Source organism: Tremella mesenterica (genome assembly GCF_000271645.1).
Source record: "Tremella mesenterica DSM 1558 unplaced genomic scaffold TREMEscaffold_18, whole genome shotgun sequence".
NCBI lineage: Eukaryota > Fungi > Basidiomycota > Tremellomycetes > Tremellales > Tremellaceae > Tremella > Tremella mesenterica.
In genome coordinates, this window is record NW_006711242.1 from 122598 (window position 1) to 146870 (window position 24273).

At 44.2% G+C, this 24273-nt stretch overlaps 7 protein-coding genes across 7 annotated transcripts in view; 6 read left to right on the forward strand and 1 right to left on the reverse strand.

Moving 5' to 3' along the window:
* Positions 1-3284, forward strand: part of TREMEDRAFT_72495 (uncharacterized protein) — a gene marked incomplete at both ends in the record, with an annotated part of 4101 nt that extends 817 nt beyond the window's left edge. The window contains 9 exons of the mRNA XM_007008103.1: positions 20-73; positions 242-312; positions 362-394; positions 602-869; positions 1068-1477; positions 1706-1916; positions 2131-2625; positions 2748-2996; positions 3174-3284. Of these exons, the coding sequence (XP_007008165.1) occupies positions 20-73; positions 242-312; positions 362-394; positions 602-869; positions 1068-1477; positions 1706-1916; positions 2131-2625; positions 2748-2996; positions 3174-3284 (1902 nt within the window). The remainder of the gene's footprint in view (positions 1-19; positions 74-241; positions 313-361; positions 395-601; positions 870-1067; positions 1478-1705; positions 1917-2130; positions 2626-2747; positions 2997-3173) is intronic.
* A 956-nt stretch (positions 3285-4240) lies between these two features.
* On the forward strand, positions 4241-6170 carry TREMEDRAFT_66011 (uncharacterized protein; the record flags this gene model as incomplete). The annotated part of the gene is made up of 8 exons (XM_007008104.1): positions 4241-4552; positions 4608-4648; positions 4770-4891; positions 4971-5066; positions 5196-5289; positions 5438-5691; positions 5809-5918; positions 6147-6170. 8 exons carry the CDS (start codon positions 4241-4243, stop codon positions 6168-6170), a joined length of 1053 nt encoding a protein of 350 aa, XP_007008166.1.
* Positions 6171-6788: 618 nt separating this feature from the next.
* Positions 6789-10682, forward strand: TREMEDRAFT_66012 (uncharacterized protein; the record flags this gene model as incomplete). Its single annotated transcript, XM_007008105.1, has 14 exons — positions 6789-6844; positions 6919-7006; positions 7256-7591; positions 7676-7731; positions 7875-7987; positions 8068-8166; positions 8393-8468; positions 8614-8867; positions 9097-9206; positions 9482-9540; positions 9697-9724; positions 9748-9900; positions 9947-10073; positions 10543-10682. 14 exons carry the CDS (start codon positions 6789-6791, stop codon positions 10680-10682), a joined length of 1695 nt encoding a protein of 564 aa, XP_007008167.1.
* Positions 10683-11039: 357 nt separating this feature from the next.
* TREMEDRAFT_66013 (uncharacterized protein) lies at positions 11040-13069 on the forward strand (the record flags this gene model as incomplete). Its single annotated transcript, XM_007008106.1, has 8 exons — positions 11040-11318; positions 11396-11448; positions 11586-11698; positions 11791-11889; positions 12062-12137; positions 12263-12519; positions 12786-12895; positions 13046-13069. The coding sequence occupies 8 exons, from the start codon at positions 11040-11042 to the stop codon at positions 13067-13069; spliced, it is 1011 nt and encodes a 336-aa protein (XP_007008168.1).
* A 342-nt stretch (positions 13070-13411) lies between these two features.
* On the reverse strand, positions 13412-17805 carry TREMEDRAFT_35660 (uncharacterized protein; the record flags this gene model as incomplete). Its single annotated transcript, XM_007008048.1, has 12 exons — positions 13412-13594; positions 13782-13950; positions 13996-14113; positions 14253-14344; positions 14389-14470; positions 14657-14788; positions 15076-15171; positions 15283-15846; positions 16123-16719; positions 16820-17040; positions 17148-17335; positions 17542-17805. The coding sequence occupies 12 exons, from the start codon at positions 17803-17805 to the stop codon at positions 13412-13414; spliced, it is 2706 nt and encodes a 901-aa protein (XP_007008110.1).
* A 1031-nt stretch (positions 17806-18836) lies between these two features.
* On the forward strand, positions 18837-20695 carry TREMEDRAFT_35632 (uncharacterized protein; the record flags this gene model as incomplete). Its single annotated transcript, XM_007008046.1, has 7 exons — positions 18837-18899; positions 18946-19149; positions 19282-19451; positions 19700-19820; positions 19952-19998; positions 20076-20323; positions 20421-20695. 7 exons carry the CDS (start codon positions 18837-18839, stop codon positions 20693-20695), a joined length of 1128 nt encoding a protein of 375 aa, XP_007008108.1.
* A 160-nt stretch (positions 20696-20855) lies between these two features.
* TREMEDRAFT_70362 (uncharacterized protein) overlaps positions 20856-24273 on the forward strand; it is a gene marked incomplete at both ends in the record, with an annotated part of 4967 nt that continues 1549 nt past the window's right edge. Inside the window, 7 exons of the mRNA XM_007008107.1 lie at positions 20856-21009; positions 21089-21224; positions 21596-22108; positions 22382-22493; positions 22715-23323; positions 23435-23795; positions 24120-24175. Of these exons, the coding sequence (XP_007008169.1) occupies positions 20856-21009; positions 21089-21224; positions 21596-22108; positions 22382-22493; positions 22715-23323; positions 23435-23795; positions 24120-24175 (1941 nt within the window). The remainder of the gene's footprint in view (positions 21010-21088; positions 21225-21595; positions 22109-22381; positions 22494-22714; positions 23324-23434; positions 23796-24119; positions 24176-24273) is intronic.

Consider the following 24273-nt stretch of genomic DNA (forward strand, 5'->3'; position numbering starts at 1 on the left):
TGTCTCGGGACCGACCAAGAAGATGAAGCAAAAAGATAAAGACGAGGGCAGCGTAGAAGGGATAGTATATCGCGTAAGCCCATTTCTTCAACTACCAGTCCATACCACGCCCTTGAGCTTTTACCAATTGAAATATGACTCTGTGCCACGATCTATTCCATTAACAGCTCAGCACCCTGAATTCAACCTACCTCGTCATCTCACCTGGTGATGTTGGTAGCTACAGTGCTGACCCCCATAGGTGACTGGCGAAACAGTTACGATAGCTGTGGACGGTACCAAGGAAATTGATCTCCCTGAGCGTCTACGTTTGTAAGCTTATATCATCCGTATATCGAAAGACGACGCTCATGTGCGAGAGATTGAAGCTGGCAAACTCGGTGACTTTTGATCGGTGAGCTTGGTTGTTCGACTTGCTCCACTTCGGTATATCAGATTCATGATGTCAGAAACCATAACCACTTGCATATACAGTATCTCGTCAGCGGGGCCGACACCCTTTGAAAGCTTGACTGGGCGACTAGAGATGAGTTTTGCTTCGAAGACTGCACAAACCTCGGACTGACCAAAAATGTGGAAATCACAGTTGGCTGACAAACAGTATGGACAAAACTCTTGAAAGATTGCGCAAACTCGTACTCCCCTCACAAGGAGAATCACCGACGAATGCGTTCAACATGTCTCTGATCAACTGTTTGTTGGGTAAACAACAACCTACCTGGCTGGACGAGATACCTCCTCGACTAGATCAAGAGACAAAACAAGAAGAATTGATGTTTTTCGGTGAGAAATTGAATGAGGTACAGAAAGAGGCTATTCGGTTCTGTTTGAAAGCCGAATATGTCGCTTGTATACACGGACCACCAGGTGTGAGTACATAGTTTGTCCTTCTCTTTGTCTTCAATCGTGAACTCCTCCCTATCAAACCACTTTATCACTTTGTAACTTCACTCTGTCATGCTTTCTCACAGACCCGCTGTGTACGATCTTTCCGATCTTAAGGGCTTTAAAGAAGATGACTGAAATAACACCTTACGCCCTGATCGGTCAGGCTGACCACCGTCCAGACTGGCAAAACACACACATTAGTCGAACTAATCTTCCACCTCCTGTCTCGACCCGCCTCCCCTTCTTCCTCCCTACCTCCACGTATCTTAGTTACGACACCCTCCAATCTCGCCCTTGACAACCTTCTCTTACGACTTCACGCTCTGGCACAACACCCACCATATTCTTCTGTCCTCCCTCGAGGATCGATCTTGCGTATAGGTCATCCCACGAGAGTACATCGAGATTTAGTTTCTGAAACACTGGATTATCGCGCTGCGAATGGAGAGGATGGGTCGTTGTTGAGAGACATCGGGAAAGAGCTGGATGGACATCTGGGAGATTTGGCGAGGAAAAAAGGTGAAAGAGGGGCTGTCAAGGGGAAAGAGAGGGGAAAGAAATGGGAAGAGATTAGAGAGTTGAGGAAAGAGTGAGTTGTTCTGTTCACCCGTTCTTCTTCTCCTGCTCTTCTTTCCCTGCTCTTTGTCTCCTCGTCTTCCTCATCTGTTTTGGTTTGTCTTCTCGATTTTGTCCACTATCTGGCTTGTAGTATACGGGGAATGTCGGAAAGGCAGACTACGTGTCTTTGATTTTTGGTCGTGAGGACAAGACAAATCTGATGTCTACGGGTGATTTTTTTGTGTCACTGACGAAATAGATATCGTCAAAGAGAAGGCAAAGTGGTCACCAACGTAGTCAACAGAGCTATGGTCGTCCTTGCCACATGTCACTCTGCCGGATCTCGTCAATTAGCCAATACGATCTTTGATGTTTGTATAATCGATGAAGCTACTCAAGCCGTTGAGGCTGTATGTTGGGTACCCATCTTGAAATCGAAGAAAGTGATTCTTGCTGGTGATCCACAGCAGGTAAGCCTCATTCATGCATTTGGACCCCAGTTCTCGACCTTTGACGCTTAACCCTGGCGAAAGAGGGACAGGGCTCTTCATCTTGGGCTCACATCCCTTCATTGGTCGTCTCTCCTCGGTCGGTACGACAGTACACCTTTTACATCATGTAATCTTGCTAACGCCGGCTGGCCAAGTGTACTTTAAGACAGAAAGTGCGCGACTCTGACCACAGCTTCGCCCGACCATCATGAGTAAACCCGGCAAGACCGTTAAACAACCCATCATCGCCCCGTCCCCCGAAGAAATCGCCACTATCTCCACCGAACTGACGAAGGTCGATATCGCCCGTCCTACTCTCACACCGCCCCGCACACTCGAAACAACTCTCTTCGACCGACTCGAAAGACTTTATGGTCCCGGTATCAAGCAAGTCCTTCAGGTGCAATATCGCATGAACGCCCATATCGCTTCTTTTCCCTCTTCGGCATTGTACGAGGGTAAACTCGTTGCTGATCAATCTGTGGCCTTGCATACTTTACTTGATCTCCCCGATGTGAAGGCTGATGAGCCGGACGCAAAGGAGACTCTGGGGGAGACCGTGGTGTTTTTCGACACTGCCGGTTGTGAGTATTATGAGAAAGATGAAGGGGGCGATAATGGGTTGGGAGAAGGGAGTAAGATGAATGAGAATGAAGCTGTTGTGGTAGATAAGTGGGCTAGGAGATTGGTGTGTTTCAATCTCCTCTCGCCATCCACTTACACTTGACCATCTTCGCTTGGGATGGCAATTTTTAATTTCCTGGATGAACCTGAAATGCCCCACACTAGAGGAAGCAACTGATCACCCAGATCGCATCGGGAATTTCCCCCGCGGATATTGGTATCATAACGCCTTATCAAGCTCAAGTCTCTTTACTCTCTTCTATGCTCAGAGATGACTTTCCTGAAATGACTATTGGAACAGTGGACGGTTTACAAGGCCAAGAAAGAGAGGTGATCATACTTTCCTTAGTGAGGTCAAACTCTACTGGTGAAGTAGGGTTTTTGGGAGAGTACAGGAGATTGAATGTCGCCATGACTCGAGCAAAACGTCAACTTGTAAGTTCAACCTTTGTTGTTTCCCCCATCTCATATTTCTCTTTCCCTTTCGTCCGCTTACTCAGCATCCTGTTGAGAGCGAAATGGATGGCGCTACACCTCTCTCTTCCATCTTCATATCCCGGATTGATCGAAGCGAGTGCTAGATATGGACATTGGACGTGAGCTGATGCATAGTGTGTGGTAGGAGATAGCGACACTGTCGGTAAAGGCAGCAAGTATCTTAAATCGTGGATGACGTGGCTGGAAGCCAACGCCGATGTGAGGTACGCAGGCGACGAGATGTGATCCACTGAAAATTGAAGGGCATGAATGGGTGAGTGATGCCAGGGCAAGGTTTCCTCATACCATGACAACTGGATGGGAGTCACTCGCTCGCTGATGCAGAGAGCTGACCCTCCTAACCTGATGCTGATTCTCCATTCTCCGTCCCTAGTACGACCGACTTCATGAAAGTGAGTCCTCCCTCGTTTCCCGCGTCGCGTAAGTTATGAAATGACCTTTAGTGTGTTTACAATCCCTTTCAAGATCTTACAAGACGCACTAATTCTGTTGACCAACCAACTGTCGTGGTGTACACGCTCAACTTTAGTCCGGTCGACACTTACCAGAGCGAGCATCATCGAGACGATATTGTTGGGATATCATGAGACCCTTCCCCCTCCCCAACCCCACCACTGTTCATCTGTATCAATCTTCTCCTGTATTCACCTCCCACTTCGCCACCTTTCTCATCGTTAGGCAGCTCCGTCGCCCCTTCCAATAACCCCTTAAAAGATGTTTAAATGATACCCATCAATCTGCGACGTCGGAAACATTCACTCCATCCCCAGACGAGGGTTCTTTGAAAAGAAAGACGCCTGTTTCACTGGAGGTATTTAGAGGATACGAATGATACGGGACAGCAATCTTTGTGAAGAACTTCAACACCTTTCATACGTTCGTTCTTCATCATGGGAAGAGCCCGGTATGTCAAAGGTACGTACTTCTTGGCGATCCGTCATTTTAATTCTACAAAGGAAGCTGCACGATAAAGCTTAATGAGACATGTCATAGTCTTGGGGAAATTGATAGGGATTGTAGATTCGTCTGAAACGGGCGGGAAAGTGTGAAAATTATAAAGGTCCGTCGCGACCTGTATTTCCCCATCCACATCGCGCTGGCCGCTTCTCTTTCAGTTTTTGTTCAGCTTACATTACTAAGATATAGCACAGTCATAACCAATCAACGGAACAATACTTATCATGATCCGAGTCACCGCCTTGCTCACTGTAGCTATGAGACTTGTTCCTGTCTTCGGACACCCTACTACGGCATTGAGAAAAAGAGATGACACTGCGATTTACATCGCATCCATGGCAAATCCCACTTTGTGCATGTTTTGGTCGATGGACACAATCTCCACCCCAACCAGTCTCTCCTGCACTTTGGCAAGTTGCACCCAAGGCACAACTCAGACCTGGGAGTATAGCCCCGTCGTGGACCAGCAAGCCCTCCTCTACAATGGAGATAAGGGTTGCGTGCTAGGTGGAGATCACATATCGGAATTTATGAATGTCAGTGCTCCAACTCTTTCCTTCTCGTACGGCAACTAAATCGCTGACAGTCAAGTCATCATGTGTCAATCCTCAAAGCGCCTCAAATTCTTTCGCGTACGTTATCTCTACCAATATATCTTCTAAGGATTGCCCATGTCCATACTTTCCACAAATACCACATACCGCGTCGATCTACGATTAAGAGATCATTTCTTTTTGCATGGCTGACAGACAGGTGGAAATGGACACGAGACAGTCTCCTACAGAATGTGGCGAACTCTTCCATATGTCTCAATGGTGATGTTTCGCCCAAGACATTTGGGAGAGTTTCGACCGGTCTATGTTCTGAATCTGCACGTGAGTCTTCCCCGAATGCCGTAGGATGAAACCAGACAGTACATGGACCTCGTTGCTTTGTCCAAGGCTAAAATCTCAGCATGGATCTTTGGATCAACCCCGACATTTTCTTCGCTACCCACTCAAGTAGCCTATCCTGTGTATAAAGACACAGGTAAGAATGTCAGGATCCACGGTACGTTCAAGCAGTCTTTTGAGCTGCCTGTCCCGTCTTAATGTCCATCTTCAAAGTCATCATGCAGTGTAAAGAGCTTGGGAAAATGGCGCACACCCGGTATGAGAATGCACCAGCGCTATCGTTCAGGCGGAGAGCTGTTGGTAGGTTTGGGAAGAGATGACTTATGTCTGACCGCGTCTGCCGTGCCGGGTGATCTCGTCCAGGAATCGGCAATCGTGCTGTGAGTGGTCTATCACCTTGCTCCTTCTCCGTCTGTGATCGGCTCTCGAGAAGTTGAAATGGCAGTACTGTACAAGTGGGATGAAGCGGAGAAAAGGAGATCGCAATACTTTAACCTCAGGCATGAACAGAATCCAGCTGACACACAGTGCTCCCTGTGTGCAAGATTCTTCCTCCATGGCCAAATTTTCCCTCTTCAACGCTCCTCCGTCCAGCTTTCCAAAAAGTAGCTACACCGGCAACTTGACGTTTTCGTCTAACGGTGCTAGCCCCGGAACGCAATATTGCCTCGACACGGGTGATGGGCCGGTCATGGGGACACAGCTTTTGACGTGGGGATGTAAAGGTGGAGGCTCTCAGACATTCGAGTTGGACAATAAATTGCTTAAAATGGCTGGCACAAGTGAGTTCTTCATTCTTCTCAGACTTGATCTCTCACTTTTGTCATTCCTTCCGGGTTTCTACTTGCCTTGACATCAGTGAGAGGTGAGAGAAAAGCGAAGAGCGACTGATCTGATAGACTGGTGCGCTACCGCAGTAGGCCCCGGCGAGCTTCCAGGTGGAACAGGAGACTACAAACCGATGTTTTCAGTGGTTATGGACCAATGCGACTCGAACAGAGCTGCACAGGTGAGTTGTCGCAATCACTTTCTACGTACACATCATTCGATCTAAAGCTTGTAACGGCATGTTAGGTCCGTCCTCGACTTCTTTTTGTACGGTAGAGAGCCGGTGTCAGGATCGGACGTTCCGGTCAGAATGTCTGTAGAGGTAGATTGGCCGTAGAAAGACAAGGACTCCCGGGGAGTGGAGCACATCTGAGACGAGCAAGTGAAAAAGGTTTCACTGACATATCAGCATTTCTACATCGGCACGACTTGAGACCACTGGACACGTGCTCCGTCTTCCACTCTCTCTGATCTTCAAGACGTGAGTCATCAAGATACATGCTCTAGATCTTTGTCACATGATGAATCTGTTGTTGTTGTTGTATCATGCTTCGGATATGTTGACTGCGCGAAAGAGTTTGTGAACGTTAGAGATATCTGTTGATGATAACCTCATATAACAGAGTGTCATAGATCAAAGACGAGACCGTAATTCGTGACAGAGTGATGTCCCCTTCGTCCATTCGACCACCAATCGACCGGCAACTAGTTTGGAGAATCGAAGAATCGGTCAAAGGGCAGAGTACGACATAACCTCCTCTGTCGACACTCGGCTACCAATGCCTGCTTCAAATCTCGACTTTCTGACGGGTGCGAACAGTCAATAACGATCACACGCAATAACGATTCTCATACACCCGTTCCAACCTAGAGTCGTCACCCCCGAAGATTGCAGATATCTACTGCTTGATCGCTTGATTAATTCTGTTAGTATCATCTTCCATTCTGGCTCCGGGTCGACCTACGAATGATACGTGAGTAGGTCATCAATATCAGCTTGTACTAAATCACAGTATTTGTGACGTTGAGAATTTTTACTCGTCCGAACCCGATGTCAACTTTCATCGATCTCGGCGTTAATTACGAGCTAGGGTCATACTACGAAAGGTATGTACAGTATCAATTCAACTTGCTTCGTTCTGAATGGTATAACAACAGAATCATAACGCCTCAAAAATTAGGGGTCGACTACCTTCTATGGTCAATGCACCCGGTACACCCTTTCACCAATGTCGTAAGCTCCGGATAATCTATGAAAGGTACATCTTGGTAAGTAATCCCCCTTCCCTCATTGTCAAAGGGAGCATTACATCAAACCCTGATCTTACGTGTGAGAGTTGTGGGAAGAGGGGTCATCTAACCTTCTTTTTCTTGGCATTTTGAGAACATCCGAGGGTATTAAAAGGTTGTGGAATGGACGAAAGATCCTCATAACGCTGGTCGTCTTGATTTGACTTTATACACTCATCTTGAAAAGAGACTAGATACTGACTAGATAGTTCCGTGACTACTCACTAGCATCCAACAATCATGGTCCCATTGACTGTCCTGATCTGCCTGGTAACAGGACTCGTTTCGACATCGGCCCATCCAGCGCTGCCGTCGCTCAACAAAAGAGATGGGGTGGCCTTATACTTTTCACCCATGACCAATAGCAATTTGTGTATGATTTGGGACAATTCCAAGTCCGATGCCTCCGGTCCAGCATCAGACCCAACACTGGGATTTGAAAAATGTGCGGTCAATAATGGCCAACAATGGAATTTTAACCCGTTGGTCGACCAAAGCGCCGAGTTCGATACTGTTCAAGACGAAACTTGTTGTCTCGCTCTTTATAATGAAACTTCTGTTCAAGTGAGTCATCTGTTCACGACTGCTTAGACACAAAGTAAGATTGTGTCAGGGGGACAGGGGCGTGGAAGATCACTGACCAAGTAGGGCGATTGTGGTGATCCAAACGACAGAACGATCCCTCAACCCCATTATTCATTTCAGTACGTCTTTGAGAGAATTTTCTTACATAATCTTCTTATCAATACCCTACACTTTTTCTCACTCTCCTTGTTAATCAACATTCATCGATGCAATTTCCTGGATTTCATTCTTTGCATATCGTGGTTTGGGTGCTGACGTACAGGTGGAAATGGACAAGAGATAGTCGGATTCAATCTACTAACACCTCGACCAAGTGTATGTCTCTTATGTCGGACGGGAAAAGTCTAGGGGTTGATGATTGTAACAATGCTACTCGTACGTTTCCTTTTCCTATCTCCCCAGAACACATATGTAGCTTGCTGAGAGATGCTGGAGATATTTGACTGACTCATCAGCATGGGCATTCGGAGTTACACCAACCTTCTCTTCCCTGGCTACAGGAAAAGCAAAATATAATAAATTTTCAGATACCGATAAGGGATTCAGGATCCACGGTGAGAAGCATTTTCTTTGCTTTCTTATCATCTCCAACTAATCTTTACCTTCATAAAAACACTTAACAACACTGGCGACCCGTCTTGCAAGATTCTACAATATTCCTGCTTGAACTGATTATAGAAAGCAGTTAAGATTGATGATTCCTCCCATCTGTTTGATTTCCTTTTCTTGAAGGGTCTCGGAGGGAAGGGGTGGTTCAATCCGTTTGCTGATACCATATAGGTTTAGGAAGAGAAGATTTATGTTTGTTTGCATCTGCTCTTTCAGGTGATCTTGTTCAGGAATCAGCCATGGTACTGTGAGTGTTATCCATTAACATTTCTCATTCATGAAGGTAGCAACCAAATTTTTTTATTCATTTCACTTGTGGGATATACAACTACATGATGGATGATATTAATAAGTCAAGGTGAGAAATCACATTCAATCGCTAAATTTTTCAGAGCTCCATGTGTTGCCTCTGACTCACCAATGGCAAAATATCATCTCTTCAACGTCTCTCTCCCTACAAATCACCCCACATTAACATACATGGGTTCACTCACTTTTGCTATGAAAGATAAATCTAATCAACAATATTGTGTGGATATGGGTCCTGGACCCGTTATGGGTACTCAATTGTTAACTTGGAAATGTTTAGGCGGACCTTCACAAACTTTTCTACTGGAAGATAACTCTCTCAAAATGCCAGGAACGAGTGAGCGTTTCTCTGTTCCCATCTTTCCATTCTTACATCTTTCCTTCTTTCCTTCTTTCCTTCTTTCCTTCTTTCCTTCTTTCCTTCTTTCCTTCTTTCCTTACGGACCTTCTTCTCGTCCCCTCCCTTTTCACCTTTCTTATGACCTAGAATCTCATCACTCCCCTAACAGCTCGGTACAGAGTTACTACAGGTCATTTACTATGGTCAACAGGACTTACCACAATAGATTGGTGTGCTCAAGTCATTGGGTCGGGTCAACTCCCAGGTGACGAAAAAGACTTTAATCCAATGTACAATGTGGTGATGAATCAATGTGATCCATCTAACGATGCCCAGGTAAGCTTTTTCCAACTAATCAGAATGAGAATTCGTGCTCTTCACTTGATAAGTTTTGGTATTGAGATCGGGGATTAAACATGTTTGTCATCCTGCCTGAACAATTGTACATAAGAGTACGGATGTTGAACTGACAAGAGCAGAGCTTCTTCATCAATTCGGATGCACGATGATCCGTTTCAATTTATACCAACATACATATATACACAGTACGAGTACGAGTAGTATATAGCAAGCTGATGGACAAAGTAAATTGTTTCTTCTCTACTCTCCAGACTGACAATCAACGAGCCTCTGCTGACTCTGTTGTGGTAGGGCGTTGGAGGCAGCACAGGTACTTAATCAATCGTCAGGTCTAGGGTAACTGCGTCGAAACCTATGTTTTGTTTACTGTTAATTTTTCGTAGTTACTCACACTGCTCTTTGGGTTGCTCTCTCTTTGTTTGATTGGGTACAGTAGCTATTGTTCACGTTTCTTGCTACAATCAAGGATAGCTGAAGAAGTGTCAGGATCACTGGTAAGTACCTAGATACGGGTAAGTCAGAGTCGTACTCTGGTCACCATCTCCTTCCCCCGTATACTACATCACCTGGTTTGTTCCCTACGAGACCGTATAGCCTATATCTCATTGACGCAGACTATCTTCAACGTCTGGTCTTGACCATATGGATCAAAAGCACTCCTTCAAAGGTTGTGAGTGAGGAACGAGGGTACTGGGAACAGGATGTTTGTTGATCAGACGATTGTGGAGAGTGACATGAGGGACCTCAAAGCAATGTTCAGCTTTGGGAAGACTCTCAGAGGGGTTGGCGAGCTTGTAGCCGATGGCGGCGTCCATAGTCGTAATAATGCTACGTATGAACAAGGTTCGTTCCAACGTCCCGTGCGTTCGACGTCACGTGGTCATGAGTAGACCGACCTTTTGTAACATGATGAATCTGTTGTTTTTGTAACATGCTTCGGATCTGTTTGGGTGAGAGGTATTGTGGTGTGTGAGAGACACGTTGACAATTGCCGAAAAGTCTCAAAGGGGTCGCTTTTCATGATCCAAGTGCCAAACAGGAACGAGGTCGAGGATTGGGATGAGGGGTAAGTAGGTTGCAACTTGAACCTTTTTCGTTGACAGCTAACGATGTTACCCAGATCTCATACCACTACTAGCATCATTTGCACACTCTCAAACACAGAGGTAGTTTCCGTGACGTTGAACACATCTACTACTCTCCACTTGACCGTTGTCCCTTGTCATTAGTATCGTCCTTGGGTTAGGATTTGGGATATCCTCTGAGAAATAACATGTGAGTGTCACTGTTGGCAGATGGAACTGACAGACAGGAGAAGAAGTTTCCGAATGGTTATCTCATTCATGGGCCAATAACTACCTTTCAACGAAGTCATCCTCAATTATGATTTTGAATCAATTCGTCATAGGCGCTTATCAATTTTGTTTACGTCGTCTTGAGGGAAGCTTTTAGGCCGTTTAGCTTTCAATTGACAATGTAACCTTTCATCAGTGATGTCGTCCTCATCCCCGGCTCCGGGAGAATCTATTGAAAGGTACGTCTTCAAATGTGACCCCCTCCCTCCTTCTTCGAAAGGAAGAGATATATCAAACCTTGATCTTACGTGTGCGAGTGGTGAGAATCGAGCGGGGTCTTTCATTTTCATCTATGTTCTTGGCAATTTGGAAACGAGCTATGAGAGATATAATGGCTATGGAATCTATGGAAGGTTTCATAGCGCTGGTCGCCTTGATTCAACCGTATACCTAATTTATATAAATAAATAAATAGATAACTGACCGATAGTTGATTAAATAATAGCAACGTATCATGACTGCCCTTCTGGCTTTGATTTTCCTCACAACGGGAATCATTTCGACATTGGCCCATCCAGCTTCGTCACTCGAGAAAAGAGATGATATTTCCGTTTATTTCTCCCCAATGTTCGCTTCCGGAATGTGTTTAACTTGGGATCCATTCATCCATTTAACACCATGTGCCGCTAAGGATACTCAGCAATGGAGTTATAATCCATTGGTGGGCCAAGAATCAACATTGTATATTCAAAATAAGACATGTGGTATAGGAGCTTGCAATCATGAATATTGTGTGAGTTATAACTTTTACTCCTAAGTTATACTCTTGGTACACAAACAGTTTAGTTCACGAGGTAGCTCACGAGACAGCTTAGTTGTGAAATTGACACTTTGACAGCTTCTGGGAACGATAACACATTTCTGTACGTTCTTTCAATCGATAACATCCACCCATATTTTGTCACGAGAACATCTATCTTTTCTGTCTTTTCTTTATCATCAACACTGTCGTTTTTTGGGGGGGTTAAAAATATATGATAAGTTATATGCTGACTTGTAGATGGTACTGGACACGAGACAGTCGACTTCAATGGGCTGACACTCCCGCTTATTGTCTCAGTGTCGTAGGTAATACTCAAGCTTTGACCATGAATAATTGTACCGATGCTACAGGTATGTCTTTCGTTTGTCACTTTAAAAGAATCTCTTGTATCCTGAAAACTTTTGTCAGACCATAATTGAGTTGTTCAACTGACATTTATCAGCGTGGGCATTTGGTGTTACCTCAACCTTTTCTTCATTGGCTACAGGTAAACCAAAATATAACGTATTTGCGAATACCAACAAAGGTACAAGGGTTCACGGTGCGTTTTTATCTTTCTTATCCGTTCCTAATCTCTTTCCATCTCTCTATCAAAACGACATATCCCCATATCTCGAAACCTTTTCATTTTACCTGAAAGTGATTCTTGATGGATATGAGTGAATCGTAAGGAATGATCGATCTCGGAACGAACTTAAACTGATATAATATAGGATTAGGAAGAGCAGATTTATGTTTGACAGCATCTGCTCTTCCTGGTGATTTCTTATCGAATTCACCTATGGTCCTGTGAGTGATATCTCATCTTCATCATGTCTCCTTGAGGCGAAAATCAAAAAATAACCAATAATCCAAGGAATATACGGAGATGGAACCAAATACAAAACATATTCGACTTAGCTGACATTTTCAAGTGCTCCATGCGTTTCCGATAATTCCCTCATGGCTAAATACGCTCTTTTCAACCTTACTCTTCCATCTGATTATCCAACTTCCACTTATACTGGCCCACTCACATTTTCAATACCTGATAAAGCCGGAGCGACGTATTGTGTGGATGTGGGTAATAATCCTGTTATGGGTACCCAATTAATGACATCTTGGCAATGTTCAGGAGGACCTTCACAGACTTTTGTTTTGGATGAAAAATCTCTCAAGATGTCTGGTACCGGTACGTTTTTCTCCTTCTTCTTCCTCTTCTTCCTCTTGTTCTTCTTGTTAGTGTTGTTGTTGTTGTTGTTGTTGTTGTTGTTGTTGTTGTTGTTCATGACATCTTCTTCTGATTGTTGTTGTCATCACACAACCTCATCTTTCTTTCCATCTCCTCATTTCCTCTACTTTACCCACTATACTAATTATAACCTGTTCTACAATCCGTTGTAGAGGTTACTCATAATCTTATGGGAAATAATGTGGATGAGTCACTGACCAGGATAGATTGGTGTGCTCAAGTTATCGGTTCAGGTCAACTCCCAGGCGACGAAAAAGATTTCAATCCGATGTACAACGTAGTGTTGAATCAATGTGATCCGTCCAACCCGGCCCAAGTGAGTTGTTCAACTGTTCAAACCCAAAACACCCTCTTCCCTTCCAACACCTTCAATCATGAGTTGAAGATCTGACATGTTCTTTTCTTTTGCCGTGAGGTCATCACTCACATGAGTCCTATTGTATGGATGATGGACTGACAGACGTAGAACTTTTGGATCAAGGCACATTGATCCCATCTCAAAATGTCTCATCAACCATACACAGATAACATATCATCTCGCGAAGATCTTGTAGTACGCCACATATGTTTCATTGTGCCCGTGAATGATGATGCATTGACAATACCCTACAACAAACAAACAATCCTTCCTTCTTTCCTGACAGTCGATAGCACACACGGCAACTTCGTATTTCTCAACACCACGCAAACATCCGAGTAGGGAAAGAAAGAAACGTATTTCTCAACACCACGTAAACATCCGAGTAAAGAAAGAAAGACAGATATGTCACATGAATCATGAATGATTAAAGTGGTGATGATGAAAGTTGGGCAATTAAGGGATAATGGGGTTTTAGATGGATTTAGCAAACGTTATAAAAGCTGATAAACCTCTAAAAGTCCCTTTTCCTGTCGCTCCGTAATCCACCAACGTTTTCCCTTCTTTATCCCTCCAAACTCCATCTGTATCCACTAAACCATATTGCATAGTGTTTTGATTAGAGAGGAGTTGATCCATCATTTCCGAAACGATTTGCTATATGTCAGCCAAGCCTATTTACTTCCACTGGTTCGCTTGTTTCTGCGAGTAGTGTCATGTTCTAAATCGAAATATTAATGGTGATCAATATGTAGGACGAGATGTAAGGTCGATGAACCAAAGAAAAGCATACGAGGAGGTATGAATTGAAAGAGAGCTAAGGAGGGAAAGCTGGAATACACACCTTCGAATCAATCATGACGTTAATCTCTTGACTATGAAACCAACTTTGACTATCTTGATTCCCATTACCAAGTATCAAAACCTGATCATCGTACGCTGCAAATTTGATATGACAATTCCTTTGTTTCTTCACTGCGTTCAATGGTCTTACTTGATCTTTACCCGTGTACCTGATCGTCAGCTAAGTCACCGGTGACTTAAGAAAAGATACATACCAATAAACTTTGAGGAATTGTTCTTTACCTTCTTTCTTCAAAGTCTTGTATAAACGATCTACTACTTCTTCGTTTGTACCTCCTTGAAAAGGTATGGATTCGCCTTTATCATTGAAGCCTATTCGTTTAGCGACTATGACTGACAGGATCACAAGAGATCTAGTGCACATCTGACTCCACTGCAACGGGAGCAATGCTTCTGATACGCGATTGGGGAATGTATCTTCGACGTGATCAATATAGACGGAAAGACTTACCGAGATCAAGAAGAAGTTCAACCATCACACCCCTCCTACATGCTTGTTTCACACCGCGGACTATAGGTCTAGCGTTCAATGTTGGAGATTGACTACTTATCAATGTCGTTCTCATTCATGTATTCGGATGACTCACATGAAAATACGTTTTTGTGCATAACGCATACCAGCTAACCAAGCGGCATTTTGTGGATTACGAATATCATGATGTCCGGGAACTGAAAGTTAGTTCTCGTAAACATACATCACTCCCGTTTCACCATGAACGAATTGGGAGGGTATGAGGGGACGAGGCGTTTGGAGAGATAGACGGACACAAGGCTGAGGGAGAAGCAGGTGTCAGGTTGGACGAGTCATTTAGCAGGTTGGACAAAGACGAAATAGAGATTTATGGTTCAACTCACATCCGTGTGGTTTACGACAACACATAGCTATAGGAAATGGGTCATGAGGTTTATGAACTATATGCGGTCTGAAATTATCCAATTCGTCTGAATCTTCTACCGTAGCCCAAGCTTCTGACAATGCGCCGGCGTCTGTAATCAGCTGGTCTCCCTCAAGCTTGCACCATTTTGACATTGTGACACGGTAACAGGAACCGTCTGAGACATTTTGATCCATGACCGTTCCTGTCTCCATATTGATCGCAAGTTTCCGGCGTAGATGGAGATGCGACGATTTTATTGGTCGGTGAGACATGACTGGGTCGCACTACGAGAAGACACGGGGTACGGGTTGATGATACGAGACCGAGGATACAACACTAACACGTGGAACGAAAGAGTAAGTGGGATAGAGGGACTGAGTAAACAGTCGAACTCACTAAACTTTTTAGAAAGATGAAACATCCTTCTACTTCCAGCACCTTCAGGTAATTCCGTTTCATGTCTTTCCATCTTGGGAGCATCTTCCAATTGTACTCTCCCTTTCTTCTTTAAACCTTCTTCTTTCACATGACTATCATTCGCTTGAACGGGCGTACTTTCATTTATGGACATTTCATGAGGCATCCTAGCTGTCATAGGTAAACCATCTATCGTTTCTCCCAAATGCTTGGATTCCTCGTTCCACGGTGGATCCAAACCTTTCTTCATGTCATACCCTAATTTCCCTTTTTCCGAAGTATCCATTGGTTCGGCTGTCGTGAGGTCATTTCCCCCTTCACGCTCTGTCGCGTTTTTCTCAGTGATGATAACGTCTTTATCTTTCTCCGATAGTTTAGGGCCTGGAGGAAAGATGATTGGTTCTCCCAAAGATACAGGAGCATTCCGTGATGGACTTACACCTCTTGACTTTGGACCGAATGAATAGTTTCGAGGTAAATGTTCAGTGGAAGTCGTTGGGGATTCAACCAAATTTCCATCTAATAATCTACCCGTGATCATTGGTCGAGTTTCGAATGACACCCTAGGTCCATCGCCTGGACTACGAAGTGGTGTATCTATAAATGGATGATCTGAATGTGAGGGGGATGAACGACCTGAATTTCCCCATATTTGCGTATCTGGATTGATGGTTTTGGGTAGGTTTTCGGAAACTGCCGTAGGAGTGGAAGGAGCTTCTGATGGGTCGGCATGAAGGAGTGCGTTACGAGCTGTATGAGCTGCTGTTTCTGGATCGGGTGGAGCTGTGAGTTAGCATAACATCCTGTGGTCCAACCCAGATGAGACAATGACTATGTAACGCATTCAATGAGGATATAAGTCGATCGAGCAGAAGGGAGAGAGAAAGAGAAAGAGAAGAACTTGATGTTCAACGAAGGTGGAACACTTAGATAATGGGAAGGTGCCAAGACGAAAGATGTCTGATATCATCCGGGTGGAAAGGGAAGGGATGATGAAAAGATGTTTGAGGAAACTTTCATACCCACTTTCTTCTCTGAAAGTCCTTAAAATCCTCTCATTCGCACTCCCCCTTCTACTAGGTCCACGACTATTAGACCTACTCCCAACTCTACTTTGTAATCCTAAACCTTTTGTAAACTCTCTTAATTGTTGTCTTCTAGCTTCGAAATCATCCGCAGGATGCCATTCGGCAAAATTAGCTCTTTGTTGTTCAACGACTTTCTTAACAGCTTCTATCAATCTTTCCGTTTGACCATGTTCTCCATGATGTCTAGCAGCTTCTTCATCCATATCTTTGGTTTGACGACGAAGAAGTATCCTTGCTGCTTTGGCAGCTTTTAAAACTTCGATATCGTCAAAATAAGGATTACGATCTTGGAACAAGTAACGTATTTTACCTGACGAATCTAGTGGAGGTTGATATGGTGAGGAAATACAAGGTAACATGGGAGTCAGACGATTGTACCATGAATGTAAGGCGATTTCGTAGAATGAATCGACTATAGGTCCTTCGAGATGAGTCATGAGTTCGAGATTTGGTCGATCTTGGATATTGTTTGAATTGATCAAGGCGACTTTACGGTCGACTATGAGGAATTTGGCGTGAAAAGTCCCGAGAAGGACTCGGTGAAAGTTCTATAAATGAGCAACAGTGATTATAATCATGGATATGAAAAAGATGTAGGTGCTGATATGATGATTAGGTGTTTGTTGAAAGAAAACTCACCACCACTTCCATATCTAAACCAGGGATATCTTCTTCTGTGGGGAGATTCAATGGGGCCCATTCTTTTGGCAAAACAGGAGCATGTGCGTTCCATAATTGTTCCCATGATCCACGATCGTACATGATTTTGACCACCACCTTTTCTCTACCCGATTTGATCACTTTGGCGGAAAGATCTTTTAATGCTTGTGTAACGGTACTGACCGAGGCTGAGGGTCTGTCATAGTCAGTCGCCTCCTTGTACTCCGTGTAACGACCACGCTGTCTGTGCTAAATCTGATAGCCGATCTGCACCAGTGAAGGGGGGCGGTAGACGACACTCACTGCCAATAATTCGTCACTAAGAACACCTCTTTTTCTGCTCTCACAATGACGTCTCTATAGTGTTGTATGATATCAGGGATAAGCGAAATGATGCTCAACGGCATGGTGGTAGTAGAACCGAGCAAATCAGGAGGGACCAGACCGGAAAGAGGGTCACGCTCCATGGTGGGCATGAGGGACAGGTACATCTAATAATCAGCCACGCGGTCATTAATTGCCTTCCTCTGTCGGCATCAGTCATAGGAGAGGAACAGAGATTGAGAGAATCAGCAGTGATTCTGGCCCGACAGATTAGGAATATGACAAGACGGAGTGAACGGACACTCTCCGTCGCACGACGAGATGGTAACGAGCGTGATGAAGAGATCGAATGGTAAAGAAAGCATGAACTAACCTTCCAGAACAAATCCGAACACTCCACTCCATCCTCTTCCCCGGCAACCTTCCATCCAGCTTTCCTTTTCAATTCCGTCTCCCTGGCCGTCCAATGCCGCAGCTCTTTTTCCGTCATACCGTTGATCACCGAATGCTTCACTTTGAACCTCTTTGCCAGTCTTTTGAGTGGGTTGGGTAGAGGAAAGAGGTGTTTCATAGCTTGTTTGGCCGAGTGATCTGGGTGTTGTGCAAGGTAGGTAGAGATGAGCTTGTGAGTGCCCATCTTTTCTTTCCCATTCCCCTTTTCTTTCTCCGTCACAACCTGATGTGAGGCTGATTCGGACGTGTCAGGATTGTTGGATTTAGACCGGCCGGCCAGAGTGTCCGAGGGGTCGGAGGGATGACTAGGGTCAGATACAGGGTCGGACGATCCAGAATATTGAGTGGGGCCAGGTTGAGGGTGTACACCGGGAGAAGGAAGAGAGACAGGGGTGACAGGCATTGAATGGGTATCTCCAGACGTGTCAGGTTGTTGGGACGGCATGGATGTGTTGCGTGACATGTCGAGTCCAATGGTAGTCAATGGGTTGTCTACTTTGATATCCGCAATCCGTTCTTGTGCTGACATAGAGGACATGTTAGGAAAAGAGTGATGAATGACGAGTATAAGTGGAAGACGTCGTAGCACAGCTTGGAGGAGGTTGATCCCGCCCTTGAAAGGAGGTCGAATGATCGTGTGACGTTTTGATGTTCGAAGACGGAAGAGGTATACTCTGATATTCACACACGTACACGGGGCTTCGAGTTTGGGCACGAGGAGGGAAGAGGAGATGCTTAGTTCACTTTGAGTAAGCAAGGGACGAGGGAGGATAGAAAGCCACTTGATGGATGTGATTGTACTGATCAAGCTGGTCGGCGAACGATAGATCTATGCCTGGGGGAACAGGGTACCAGCCCTGGATAAACGAGATGCTAACTTGTGCTGTGCCAGTACTTTACTACCATAAAGTCCGAGGAGGAAGAGTAAAAGAAGGTTGTTCCAATTATAGTAAAGTCGAGATAGAGATAGATGTGCACAGCTTAGAGTACGACTTCCCCTTGCGTCGGGGTTAGGAAGGGTGAGAGTTACGTAAGCAGGCAGAAATGTCGACCGTGGGAAAGCTATGACCTCCACTTTCCACCCCCTTCCGGCCCTTCGGTCCACATTCCGACCCCCATTTCTTACTTTCACAATCCCTGCATCAACTGGCACATTCATCGTCAGTTATCACTTTTCAATCCGACACAAGAAACAAAGAGATATCTTCAAGAAAAATGTCACAACCTATCCGATGGGGAATCATCTCCACCGGATACATCTCAACATCTTTTGCCAAGGTATCTCATTCCAATCACATCTAGTTAGGTCAGAGCTGAAAGAAAGGACCTTCTAGTAGACCCAGCGACTAGGAATGTACATGATGTGAAACACAAAATCACCGCTGTAGGATCACGTAGTGTTGAACCTGCTGACAAGTTCATCGAAGGATTGAAGAATTCAGAAGGGGTTCATTCTTGGGGATTGACCAGTGGGGTTTTGGATGGAGTGAGGGGTTATGGGACTTATGAAGAGGTTTTCAATGATCCTGTGAGTAACTCCAAGTCATTCATCTTTCTTCATCGCCCTCGTACTCAAGTGTCGCTGGAATATCAAGTCACGAGACGAGCAAGCTGGCAATAGGGTCGGAGTAGAATGATGGGGAAAGATTATTGACCTCAGAACGTGGACGTGGTCTATATCGGTACACCACACACTTTCCATCATCCAAATTCGAAAGCTGCTCTATTGGCGGGAAAACATGTATTATGCGAGAAACCGTTCACTTTTGATTTGGAAGAATTGGACGAGTTGATCAAAATTGCAAAAGAGAAGAAATTGTTCTTGATGGAGTGAGCGTTTCTTTCTTGGCTCTCCTTTGTTCTTTCACATCCACTTTCGATATCTTCATCGATCATATTACTTAGTTTGTCTCACGAACTACGCCAGACGACATGAAGAAAGCAATGTCGGTGGTTCATAATCACCGTATATATCTTCATGCCTTTTCTTGTTGGTTTGAAGTCGAATGGGATATATATATATATACACACCTATCTGATTTATGACCCGATGTAAAGCGACAGACACTCATGGTCAGAGCCGTTTGGACCAGGTTTCATCCTATAGCTTACGCTGTACAAGAAGAGCTTTTCTCTGGAAAGTTGGGAAAGATCAAGAGATTCCAAGCGGATTTCAGTATGGACATGAAACCTGAAAGTGTGTATCTATCTCCTCCTCTTCGCTGACTTGACTCTCCGAGGTTCCATTCATGTACTTCATAATAAAAATATCCTAGATTCAAGGTTGATGGTTGATGAGCAAGTACTGAAACCCAGCGGCGGATCCAAAGCACCGAATGCTGAACCCTGACCTGGGCGGTGGTTCCCTCCTCGACATGTGAGTCAACTCCCTTCTTTCAACCACTCACTTCAGTAGTAACAATGGGCGATCAAATCAGTACATGCTTATCTCAGGGGTCCCTATCCATCTGTTTGGGCAATGTTATGTATGCAACATCACCCTTCTAACCAAAATCGACCTCCAAAACTTCTGTCTTCCTACCAAACCGTTCTCAAACGCACGGGAGTGGATCTGAACTCTCGTTGGTTGTTGGAATGGGAAGGGGTAGGTCAAGGATTATTATTGACTGAAATGGGTGTTAAAGGTTTCGGACCTATGACTGCTTTGATACAATGTGAAGAAGCTGATTTAGCTATTCATTGTGAGTTTCTTCCTTCATTCCCTTCTCAGCCTTTTCTCTCTAAGTTAAGTCTCCACCCGTTCTTCCAGTGGTTCCTAGAAGCCTTGCTCACTCCCAGGGCCTCCGTACAAACCTGAATCATATACAATCCATATTCATCCTCAAAATCGTGATTCTCCTGAAACTCAAGCTGTGACTCATCATGTTCCCATCCATCCTGGTATCGGAATGCATTATGAAGCAGACGAAGTCGCGAGATGTTTAGTAGCTGGGAAGTTGGAAAGTGATAGGATGCCATGGGAAGAAAGTAGGATAGTTCAAGGATGGTTTGATGAAGTTAGGAAAGCTGGTGAAACGGTACATAAGGATTGGAAGGGACATGCGGGGGAGTAAGGTATCTTTCCGACGTGCATTGTGAGAGAAAGTGTTATCTAAGAAATAGATGTTAGATGTGGGGTATAAACCGTGAATGGAATTGTCGTCTTTGAATTCGGCTTGCTTATCTGCTTAGTACCCTCCCGTGTCCTTCATCGATTAACTATAGAGAGAAGATATGACCATGGATACACTGCCGTACAAAACCCTAAAGCAGGCCGCTACGTATTCTAACATCCGTTTAGGCCATAGGGATACAGTGACTAGGAAAGAGAGTGGGGGAGTGGGGGAGGTGGGGAGGAAGGAAAATCAACCTTTCACCTCCTCTTTAAGTAGACTCTTCACCCCTCTACCTCACAACACTATCAACCATGTTTTCCCTATCCTTCTTTCATTTACTGCTCTACTTAGGAACATGCTCGTCAACAGCCAAATCATTCACAGTGGAAGATATGTTATCAGCTCCTAGACCACAAATACCTATCATCAATCCTGATAAAACGAAAGCTTTGATTTTAGTAGATCATTGGGATTCAAAGAAAGATATGTAAGTCTTCTTCTTTCTCTCTTTCTTCTCTTTTCTATATTCCATATTCCATATCTTCTAGATATCTTCATTCAGTATGACCTGATTCTCTGTCTATAGAAATCTTTTCATTCTGGGAATTGAACAACTATAACTATGCGAGTGCTCCCTTTGGGTCTTAGGTCATCTTGACAATGTGAAAGACTGATATTCCTTCACACCTCTTCTCAACATACAAAACATACCTTCTTCTCGCTTCAAGTTCTTCTCCACCTCTCCTCGTTTCCGTATCTCTAGTGTACAAAAGTCCCTTAGAGAAGAATAAATGAGTGATAGTGAAAAACAGGAAGTTACAAATGGTAGTGAAACAAGTTGACATCTAACAAGTTCAGTTTCCAACGTAACCTTCATCTTCTAAATCTCAACACCTCCTCATCTCCTTCAACACCTCTATTACTTTCTTCTTCCCAAGAAGAACTTACGAACCCACTATGGTTAACCAATCATACTATTGGATATCTGAACGGATCTATTTTCTTCACTCTCAACATCTCCCTTGACACTGTCTCGACGACTAAGGAATCACTTTCGGATACTGCATCAACCACTCAGGCATCAATTTCGGAATTACAGATCATCAAGGATGAATACGAGTACTCTAAAATATTGATAGACTCATCATATGAACAAGTGAAATCAGGAATTATTAAGGATGGACCGAATGAATTATTCAGATTCCCCAAAGGTATATCTCCATCTGATTTGAAATACGACCGTAGTAGAGAGATCATACTTTTTTCAGGACAAGTTTGGGATAATGGGGGATTTGAAGATGTTGAAAAGAAGGATAAAGAGTTTGAAGAGAGAGGGAATAGTGGGATGGTTTTTGATGATTTGTTTATTAGGCAAGTCAAACTTCTCTCTTGTACTTTATATATCATCACTTCTATTCGAAACATCTATACGTCGTATGAAACTGCGTTTGTTTCTCTCGTCGTCTTGTTCTAAAATGTGTAATCATTAGGCCAGGCGAACTATCTGCGTCGTTGGAGAAGATTCTTGGGATTTGGAAAAGATCTACCTATTTATTTCTTACCCCAAATTTTTATCTCAAAGGGGCACTTTCCTACCCAGAACAGGGAGGATATGATGATATTGGCATGTCACTGACTTTATAGACATTGGGACAGATGGAGAATACCTGGGAAAACTTGGACCATAGGTTTGGTCAAACTCTCCTCGACTGATCCATCTCCGAAATTTGTCAATATCCTTCGAGATACAAAAGCTGTGAGTGTCATCCATCACACCTCAAAATATCCCTTTTCCTCATCGAAGATCCCATGACGCCTGCCTGATACTCATCCCTCCTGATCATTTGCTGCCACTTTCTCATCACCTTCCCCTGACAGGTTCGAACACCTTAGGTCTCGCCCTCAATCATTTACTCAGAAGTTCTCCTGTATAGGTCTCATCCAACTGACCCCGTGAAATACCGTCACTCACTCCAGATCTCTCCAATGGATCCAATAGAATATACAATCTCACCTACCCATCTAGCGATAAATATCAAACCTTGGCATTTACCCCCAGCTCAACATACCAGAACCGATATCCACTTACTACCATTCACGACCATTCCCACCACCCCTATCCACCTTACGCCATATACGCACGGAGCAATTTCTTCCCTTTCTTTTTCTCCCGATGGGAAGGTTCTCGCATGGTTGGAAATGATGAAAGATGGATATGAATCAGATCGTAATATTGTCAAAACGTATAATCTCTCAGATGAAACGATAACGATTTGGACGGTGAATTGGGATAGATCACCTTCTTCTATTTCTTGGTCTTTGGATTCTACTTCTTTGTTCCTTTTGGCTGGAAATGAAGGGAGGGTTTTACCTTTTCATCTCGTAAAACCGGGTTCCACACCTATACCACTGTGGGATGAACACTCGGCAAATTCAATCGTACAGGTATCCAAGAACAAGTTGATGGTGTCAATTTCGTCATTTTACCACCCAGCGCAAGTGTATCTCCTCAACCTTGATCCTCAAGAAGAAACACGTCATCAATCTAATGACTTTCTCATTCCTAATCCGATTGGAGAGTCTTCAGTCGAATTCATACCCTTCGACGAACACGAACAAGGGAAACTAGAGACCACCCCATCTTCGTTTATCAAACAAAAACAAAACAAACCTCGACAAACACGAATCTTACCCAAGGATAAACTTGTCAATAACAATACTTTACACTCTCTGACAAACTTCTCTTCGCACATCGCCGATAGTCTCAGAGGTGTGGAGGTGGAAGAACTTTGGACAAAAGGAACAGATCATTATTCAATCATGTCATGGATCCTCAAACCTCCCGGATGGCAAGATCAGAAACAACAGACATATCGATGGCCTATGGTTTTTTGGGTACATGGTGGACCTGAAAGTGCTTGGGAAGATGAATGGAGTACTAGATGGAATGCTGCCTTGTTTGCTAAGAAAGGATACTGGGTTGTGGCTGTTAATCCTACGGGAAGTACAGGGTATGGACAAGAATTTACAGAGCGGATTAAAGGGGAGTGGGGAGGAAGTGAGTGATTTTGTTGCTTAGTTCATATATCGTTTTATCTCGTCTTATCTCTTCATCATGGTGGAGTTTAAGTACTGGATACATCACTCTGGGCATTGGATGAGAACCAGAAATTATAATTCTTGCTGAGTGATTAATGAAGTTTGGGTGAGCCGAAATGGATGGACGGTGAGGGGGAACAGAATGGATGCTCGGTGGGTCCTGCAGGGGGAAATTGTGAGAAAGAAGAAGAAAGAGAGAAGAGGAAAGAGGGAGGGGGGAATAAGAGGGAAGAGGAGAATAGGGGAGGAGAATAGGGTGATGATGTAGAAAGCTGACGGGTAGAACCTTATAAAGACCTTTTGGCGGTCTATCAAAATGTTCTTGAAACATATCCAGAAGTAGGTCTTCTCCCCTTCCTCCCCTGTATCTCTCATCTCCTTACTTTACTTCTCTCTTTCTCGCCCTCTCTCCCCGCCGCCCCCACCGAAAACACAAA